The sequence below is a fragment of the Limulus polyphemus genome, unplaced genomic scaffold, assembly GCF_000517525.1.
Source record: "Limulus polyphemus unplaced genomic scaffold, Limulus_polyphemus-2.1.2 Scaffold2243, whole genome shotgun sequence".
Lineage (NCBI taxonomy): Eukaryota > Metazoa > Arthropoda > Merostomata > Xiphosura > Limulidae > Limulus > Limulus polyphemus.
Genome location: NW_013667853.1, coordinates 89,806 through 99,686, shown reverse-complemented (window position 1 = coordinate 99,686; position 9,881 = coordinate 89,806). Strand labels below are relative to the sequence as shown.

At 32.4% G+C, this 9,881-nt stretch overlaps 1 protein-coding gene across 2 annotated transcripts in view; it reads left to right on the top strand.

The window, feature by feature from the left end:
- LOC106466382 (integrin beta-PS-like) overlaps window positions 1-9,881 on the top strand; it is a 110,690-nt gene that overhangs the window by 73,486 nt on the left and 27,323 nt on the right. For both annotated transcript variants that reach the window (XM_013926665.2, XM_013926664.2), the window contains exons 13-15: window positions 5,099-5,241; window positions 6,026-6,098; window positions 6,687-6,768. In XM_013926665.2, coding sequence (XP_013782119.1) covers window positions 5,099-5,241; window positions 6,026-6,098; window positions 6,687-6,768 — 298 coding nt within the window. The remainder of the gene's footprint in view (window positions 1-5,098; window positions 5,242-6,025; window positions 6,099-6,686; window positions 6,769-9,881) is intronic.

Genomic DNA, 9,881 nt, shown 5'->3' with positions numbered 1-9,881 from the left:
ATATTTGTGTCAGTGTAAATTACTTGTACCTGATGATTACAAAACTTTGTCGAAACATTGTACAGTTGCTGTTATGTTAAACTTATATTAAAGTTTTTCTTCATTACCCATTCAAGCTGTCTCCAGCCATTATTATTATTACTAGCATTATTTACTAACTGAGAGTAACTGTGAATGATACTTATCACAACTATGACATTACGTGAACACAATAGATAATGAAATCAGTAGTTTAAAAGTTATTGATGTAATTCAAATAAAAGAGTTCTTAACTTAATGTCTTTATGCACCATGTATGACATTGAGCAATTTATGAATAATATAATTTGGTAGCTTATCAATTCATTGTTAGTTGTTATTAAAGTGACCACAGTTACACTAAACTACCATTGAGGAACAAAAAAAAGCCTGTACTAGAGTGAAAGAACTTTTTATACATTTGAGACTTGTGTGTTTTTACTAGGTTTTAAAGTAATTTAAATGTGAGTAAATACAATCAGGTAATAGAAAGGGTTTCAGAGTAAAACTTCATATATATATATATATATATATATTATTTTTTTTTTGAACCACAAAATATCCTTTTTTCCAGCTGGAATATCTAACTCAAGGATTCTTAAAAAAAAAAGAATAAATTATATAAGTACACAGAGCATGCATAACTATATTGTTGTTAATGAGAATTATAAAAAAAAACAAGAATGATACAAAAACAGGTTTTAGAAGATTATATAGTACTAGCAGAAATGCCAACCTGCAGATGGCTGTTTGTGCTAGTAATTACTAAACGTAGTATTCATCAAACAAAAATTTAAGCTTAATTGTAAACTCACAATAACTTCTGATTGGTAGTTAAACCTCTCAATTAACTAGTATGAGTTATTCATTCATATTTGTTAAAATTGCTCTTGAAAGTAAAAATACAAAAAAAACAGTATAGTTAGAACAGGATTTTACTGATAATGAATAACAAATAAATCCTATTATATACTTAGTCTTTGACTCCATAGAATTTGCTGAATAAGTTATGTTTCAGAAACACTACTTATCTTTCTGAAACAAAAAGTGCTATTACCTTGCATACACTGCCATGTAAATTTCTGCACAGATCACAAGCCTTGTACAAAGTTACCAACTCTAGAAGTATCAGTGTGTATTGTGCCAGTCTATGATGTAATCATCATTAGACTATAACTCTCTACCATAGGAGGATGACACATTCTCCATGTGCAATAGTTCTACTGAGAACTAGCACGTGAACACAGGTTCACTCTTTTCTCAGCACTACTTGTCTTCAGGCATGTTTCTTTTACATAAGATTTACCAAAGTTTTTGTGCTTCTTGTTTAACCTTTCGTTACTATTTGTCAAGTAGTCTTTCTTTCCTTATTTTTCTTAATTACATGACAGAACAATACTAAATTTTGAGCTTATCATTTAGAACTTTAATATGATTTTCTTGTAATTGACCTCATACTTTTGGGACACATCCAGCTGCCTGTTCCCATTGTTTAATCCAACATATGGGTTTTGTCCAGTACTCTTCAAGGTTGTCATTAGGCCTATGCACCATCACCATATTGGGCTCATTTTCATTCTAATTAATAATAAAAACAAATTCCATGTTTTATATATATTACATTAACAGACCATCACAACATCAATTTCCTGGAGTAAATGATTCCCAGTCTCCTGTTTTTGTTACTTCAGCTGAATCTTTAACTTTTCATTTCTTCTTCCTGATGTAAATCAGGTAATTCCACTTTTGTTGTTCAATGCTTGGATTCCATAGGTATGTGTAGTTTTCTCTTTCTTCATTTTTTTTACTGAATCTCATACTCACTTACTGCATCATCCTCCAGTTTAGGGATCTCCTCTTTTTCCTTACATTTCAATTTTTTCCATATACTCATCTTCATATCTTATTCAATGGCTTTGGTCATTCTAATGCTTCATCTTCATTTAGAGGCTATACATCACAACTCTGTCAGCATTACTGGAGCAACTTCCACATACCTGTTTTCCATTTCGCCCTCACTTTTCTTCCATTTACCCCATATACTATGATTTCTTTGTTTCTGGAGTGTCTTTTTCTCAGTTTTCCTTTCTGACTTCTGCCTACTATAATTTCCTCCCCAAGATGTCTGTCTTACACCTTTTCTTTGTGATGTACTTTTTTTAGTGGTATTTCTGATATGTTAGCATCTTGAGTTGATGCAGCTCTTCAGCAATCATCTCTACTCATTTTGGTTTCTTGCCCTTGGGATCATGTACCCCACCTTATATGGTCACCCCTCTTCTGTTCCCTATCCTCTTGTTACTATCCACAATCCCTACCTCTTTGCTAAATGGCTGTCATAAGTCTTGGAGGTGATTCATTTATTGAGCCACCCTTCAGCTCCAGTTCTTTGGAAGCCCTGCTTTCCAAATTTGTGCACTAGTAAAGTTCCTTTGTTACAGTTTACTGGATTTCTCTTGTACTTTCTTAGGGATTTTTCTTTTACTTCTACTCTTCACTTCATCTGTTTCAAATACCTTTTTATTATTTACATGAAGATGGTAAGTAATGCCAAATATCAGTTTGTCTCACTTGATCCAACTTTGGTATTTTGATTGTTCCTGCTGGGATAATGAATTTGAGGTCTCAGGCACTTTCTCCACATTCCAATTTTTCTACTTGCCTCTCACTCCCTTTGGTCAAACATTTGGTTCTGGTGAGTTTTTCCTTGGAGGTTACATGCTTGAGGCCTATTATTCCAATACTCTGTGGATGTTTTACTTCTACTTGCCCCTTCCAGTGTGACTTTCTCTGTTGCGACCTCCCTTCTCCACTGAAAGTCATCTTGTTTAGGATGTCTGGTTCAGCTTCCTATTTCACTCTCAACCCACGCCTTGTATTCTCTTCATTATGGAGTCCCCCTCACTTTTTGTGTGGGGAAGGCTCAGCCTATTTCTTTGACTTTGTGACATGAAGATTTTGATTTCTGGACTCTCATGTCTCCTTCATATCCTGCATGAGGCTTTTTGAGGCATTCTCTTCTCTCTTGAATCTCGCATTCCTCTAAGATGTGCCCATACATGTCCTCTTCTGTGGTTTCTGGCCTGTCAATACTGTCTCATTTTCAACCTTTTACAGTTGTGGAGGCTTACTTGATCCCACATGATCCTGGAAATCCTGTTTCTCTTGTTACCCAGACTTGCATCTGTTTGGAGCCCTCTAGAGCTTGGAAGTCAGTCTGTGGGCTCCCTCTGCTCACATTTTTGGGTATCCATATCTGTGGTGAGCTTATCACAAGTAGCACTTAGTGTTGGCTTTGTGCTTGACAACAGCCAATCCTACAACCACACCTTTCCACTACAAGTGGGTTGTAGTTCTGTATAAATAATCCATTTGTGACATCTGATATATAGGGTTGAGATTTCTTTGTCTCTACATCTGGTGACTACTTGCAGGCTTACCATCATCTTTTGCCATGTTCTTATAATAATTGATTCAGAAACCTCTATTGTTTCTTCCTTCCTTGGACAGAGAGGCACTTGCTCCCAAGAACTTCTGTTTTTCTGGCTCTGGACTTTGTCTTTTGACCCATGACCAGAACATTCAGTCGTTGATCTATCATGTCTTAAAATCTCAGGCCCTGGTGTGAGATCTACTACCTTGCAATCTGGACCCTTTTTTCTCCATTCTCTGATAATTTCAGTGAATTTTCTCCTATTATGGACATCCTATCATCAGTGCCTTTCCATCTCCCCTTCATTCCTCACTTATTTAGTCTCCAGTTCCAGTCTCTACAGACCTTTGACATCCCTAGTTTGAGATCTTGCAGGCGAAAATATGGTTTACCCCCAGCACTATGTTATGGAGATTATGGAACCCATCAAGTGACCTGCATTACCTCACAGGGAATGATTGCCCAAAATCTGCATTGAGATAGGGTTTTCACAAGAGTGCTTCTCAGTGTCTGTCCATATTATATCTTCCAGGCCATTCTGCATTTGACAAGAAAAAACAGTACCAGATGTATGCCTGCCCTCCCACCTGGTTTGCATTTACTTTCTTTAGTCACAGTAATCTTTTGCACTGTTTCTCAGTGTGGAACCTAATTCCAGATGATTGTAGCTATTGGTAATAATCCACAAAAATTCCTCCTCCCCCAACTTCTTCTAGTGGACTACAGGAGAACCCTTGCTTCTCTATTCCCATGCCGTTAGGGCAGTTCCTCATTGGGCATTGCAGTGGTTAGATCCACGTGGATGAGTCTTGAGTTTGCCTCAGGAAAAAGGTCTGGGATGGTACTCCTTGCACCTGATTTTTGTGGTATCTTACATAAGTTTTTCTCCAAACTTTAGCAGCCTGATTTGTCATCTTAGCCACACTATATACTCGTGCTCAGCTGTCTGCCATTCTACCCATGCTAGTAACATACTATCATCCAGTAAAGGATTCTTATGACAATATCTTTTGCTCTACTACCTATATTGAGCAAAGGGAACTGCTTGAAATGGATGTGGTCTACCATATTGCTTTGTGGATATCACACTCCATGGGTTTTCTTTTTCTGATACTGTTTCCTTATCTGAAAATAGATTACAGATAGATACTCACCTTTCTGCACCACCTCACATCTTTACTACTTTACTAAATTTTCAGGTAAGGAAAATGCTAACTTAATAAACATTTTAAAAATCCTGTTGAAAGGTGGTTTGCAATTAAACTTACTGAAATGATAATAAAAACTTCAAAACCTACTTGGTTAAACAGAAATTTATAATAAATAACTGTGATTATACATGATGTCTTTAGGTTTGAAATTATTTCTAGAATGATTTAAATGATAAAATGCCAAAAATAGTCACTGTTGTTATAAAAAAAAAACTAGCTAATAAAATATTAATATTTACTAATTTCAGATCATATGTAGATTCTATGTCACTATTTGAACTTGTATCATAATATGCTTAAGTAGAGGTAATAAATGCACTTTGAATATTGTTTACAAAATCATGATTTACAGCACTGTATTTGCTTTGTAATATATAGTACAAGTCAAATGTTTTTACCTGCATCAAAACATAAAATGATTATTGTTTTTTCTTAGGAACTAAACAGCCCCAAGTGTACTAATGGGAATGGTACATATGAATGTGGCATTTGTAATTGTTACAATGGCCGAACAGGAAGAGAGTGTGAATGTGACTCTCAAAATATAGATGAAACTCTGCATGAGAAACAGTGTTACCTGTATGTATCTAATGCCTTTGTTTCTTGGTCATTTAAGTGTATCCATTATACAATCAGTGGTTATATCAGTTTTGACTATGAATAATACTAATACTAGATACAGTAATGATGAGAAGAAAACATTTAGTTCTCCAATAGATACATTATTCACTAGAAGTTAATATTTCAGTAGGTAGAGCATTGATTACAAGACAAGGTTTATCTTGTTCAGTAAACATGACTAGAAGATGATACTTATTTTTCAGACATAGTAGTGACTAGAAGTGAATATTTCAGTAGGTAGAGCATTGATTACAAGACAAGGTTTATCTTGTTCAGTAAACATGACTAGAAGATGATACTTATTTTTCAGACATAGTAGTGACTAGAAGTGAATATTTTTTAATGGAATGTTTATTTTTTAGTAGATAAGTGTTTGATAGAAGAGAAGGTCTGTTTGTTATCACATAAGTCTGCTCATACATGTGAACATCTTTTAAATTATGAAATAATAGTCATTCACTTGAAAAGTGCATGAAGATTCATTAAAAGTGGTTTTAAAATTGAGAATGAATTTATGTTTTCAAGTTGCAGGAATATTTTTTTACATTATTTTAGTTAAAATACATTCATTACAGGACACTTGTTTTCCTTTCTGACTCAAATGTACTGTATTTTGTATTCATTATATCAATTTGATCCTCACTTTATTTTGATCATTTATCCATCTAGTACCAAAAAAGAAATATTCTGTAATTTGCTTTATCAAGAAGTTAATTTAGTAATTTATTTTCTTTAAATACAGTGACAACAGCACTGAACCATGCTCTGGTAAAGGGAAATGCCAATGTGGAACTTGTATTTGTGATACGAGGCTGGTTAGTGTTTTATGTTTGATTAAACATCTGCTTATTATTATTTTTTTTACTTATTTATGCACAAGTCATAATATTGCTTTTTGGTTTGCTGTAAGATTTTAAAGTTTTAAGATTCTGAAGAGATCAATCCATTTTTAGATAGATAAATGCCATAAAATATTGCTGGAAAAATTTTTTATCATTATCATTATTACCTTAGTTATAAATTTGTTGTATATATAATCCTATATCTTAGTTGGTGCAGCCACTTCACACACTTACATTTGCCAGCAATTTCTCCACTAATAATGTAATTGTTTATCAGTTATAATTAATCATACCTAGCTTTTGAACATTAAAAACAATTCAGCAAAGTGATTATAAATAAACAATAGTGACAGACACGGACATAACATTAACAATTATATTATTAGTGGAGAAGCTGCAGACAAATGTAAGTGTGTGAAGTGGCTGCATGATATTGTGGTTGCTGCACCAGTATCTGTTTTTGTGATAGTTTTGATCACAGATTAATAAAGTTTTATAACTATTGCAATTATTTTCTATTTTAGAAATGTTTTTATGTATTTACATTATTTTATCTTATAGAACCCAGCTGAGAAGATCAGAGGGAAATACTGTGAATGTGATAATTTCTCCTGTGACAGAGTTGAAGGAAACATTTGTAGTGGTTGGTATTGAAATTACTGAAGTTCAAAGCAAACAACATGTACATAGAAAGATTCAGTTTGTTTTGTATACTTGTTTTTGCTTACATAGTATACTGCCTCATTGTTGCAAATAGACAAAAAAAACTTAAATGTACTGAACTTTATCTTCTGGTATGTAGATGTTGACTTGAAATTTTAGGAATCTTCAAATGTGTTTCATATAATTTGTTGGAAATATTGTAGTAAAGATATGTGAATACATTATATATGTTTTCAGTTTCAAAATTCATTAATGGAATTTTTTGTATTATTTTATAATATTATATTGTTATTTCCCATTTTCTTATTAAAAAAAGATGTAAATCTTTAAAGTTTTAATGTGCAAAACTTGCTTTGAAGGATTGTTTAGGAATGCTTTATTAATGATATATGTGAACAAACTTTTCTTAATGTTCTATTTATTGAAGAAGAAGAACTGCAAGTTTTAATATTTAATTATTGCTTCTAAAACTCAATTTTTATTCACTTTCTAATTTTAATACTTGACTAGTGTGATACACTTAACATTTTTAACTAAATATTTAAAAAATGAACTATTTTATTATAAATAAACTGAAACAAATGTAAACAATGATATTAACCACAGAAACTGCCATAAATATCAAAGCCTGAACACAAGCTTAGATGTATGATACATGCATACACATTTCTTCCCAAACATTCATGGTAAAAATCAAAACAGTTTATCTGTAAACAGGTATTACAGGGTTGGTCCAAATAAATTATAAGATGGATAATTTTCTTTACCAGGGTTTTCTTTGAGTTTAATTTTTGGCCACATTGAATTTCTTTTCAGTCACAATTTTTTAAGTTAATTTTATATGTTGATGAATTTTAAATTAAAGTAGAAATAATAATTCTAACTCTATTTCAACTATTTTTAAGCCAGAAATTTTTAAAGTATATATTTTGTAATATTTATTTAGTATAATTCACAAACAAAAATGTGTTTTCATTTCCATGCAGCTCCAATGAGTTTGTCCCTCATTGGCACAGCAGTATATCTACGGACTTACAACACTAGAAACTTGTGGTGGGCAGAGCACAGATAGCCCTTTGTGCTTAACTACAAACAAACAAAACCAATGAGTTTGGCCTCTAAACAATGTACATGTTTTTCTGCACATCCTATAGAATAACTTTAAATTTGCTAAGAAAATATCACCCCTTGAGAGTGTAGTATCCATTTCTTAATTTTCAAGCAATTCCCTTGTTTTTTCTGCATATTTGTAAATGCCATAGTTGCCACACTTTTTTGATGTCACATCAAATGGCTTGATCATTTACTAATGAAACACAGCCTTGAAAACAGCTATAAAGAAAGTTTAAATATTCGATGACGAGGAACCCACTTTGAGACTAATAATGGTTGGAGACGGCTTGAATGGGTAATGAAGAAAAACTTTAATATAAGTTTAACATAACAGCAAATGTACAACGTTTCAACAAGGTTTTGTCATCATCAGGTCGAAACGTTGTACATTTGCTGTTATGTTAAACTTATATTAAAGTTTTTCTTCATTATCCATTCAAGCCGTCTCCAACCATTGAAAGTTTAAATATGATTGAATAAAACAAATATTAGTCTTTTCACATCATAATAGAGTAAAGAAAGTGGTTTCAGGCTTTGAGCAGTAGTTTATGGTTTCAATGAGAAGTTGCAATACAGAACTCCTGAAGCATTGACCAAAGGAATTAAATGGGAAGTTTTAAAGAATTAGGATCTGTTTGAAAACTACAGAAATTTTCTTTGATGATAAGAACTTGGATAAGCTTATTTAGGTTTAGTGAGTATGGTAGGTGACACCAAGATATTCTGAAGACTCAGATAGTAATTTATTCAATATAATTTTTATGTTCATCATATTCAAACAAGGTATATACATAAACTGGCTACTTAATTGTTTCTAATTGTGATCATGATATGTTTTAAATAACATTATTACCTATTATCAGTGACAATAAAACACATTTCCATTATCAATTTATTTGATTTGTATGAGATCAATAAGGATAACATAATATTTTTAAAATAAACAAAATGGCGACCTTTTGGCTGTCTCAACATTAGTGATTCACCAAGTAGGAAATGTTAAGTTTATCTTTAAAAACAATTTGTGCTAAATGTTTTTTTGCAAAATAAAAAACATTTTGCAAAATTTACAAATGGAAACTACTAGTGGAAACAATGGTTTTGTCCTATTTGTTTATTTGTGACAAACTCAGTATTAACTGTTGTATTTTATGTATGTATCTGTGCTGAAGGCCATTACCAAATATGCTTGTCTTTTTGGCCAAGGAGGCGTTGTAACGTGATGATTGATCCCACTGTTTGTTGATAAAGAGTTGGTGGTGGGTTGTGTTGATAGCTGCCTTACCTGTAGTTTATCACTTTAAAATTAGGAACAGCTAGTGCAGATAACCCTTGAGTAGCTTTGTGTGAAAGTCAACAAACAAATTAAAATCTCTGTTTAAGAAAACATATTTACTCAAGTATACATTAGAATTCAGTTTACTCAGAAATGTTTATACCTGTAGTATAATATAACAAGTAAAGAAAAAACTTTTCAAATATATGGAAGGAACTGTAGGGATGGCTAATATCAATCTTTCAAAAACAAGTTAGTAGGGATGGCATTTGCATAATCCCTACATAATAGCACGGGCACACAGTGTAAGAAAGCTAAAATTCAAGAAGTAATGATAACATCTTTTACACTAGAATTATGATTTTTTGAAATTACTACTAATTGCTAATAATACTTATAAAAACTGATACTTTGTTTGAGACTATGTTGCCTCAGTGAAATTGGTTGACACCATTGTTTTGGTTTTTGAGTTATCACATAAAAAAAAGCAGAAGAAAGAAGAACAAGAAATTCAGACTTTGCTACGATATTTACAGACATTCCCAGAACTTGTGATTCAGTCATTACGTAGATATTGTTATAAAAGGAAACACTGTTTAATATTGGTAGATATTTATTTTAAAATACCATTTTGATGAACAGTTTGAGCCACCCCTACATAGACAATGCTACTGCATGCCTGAAGAAGAACTTACTGTTGCAGA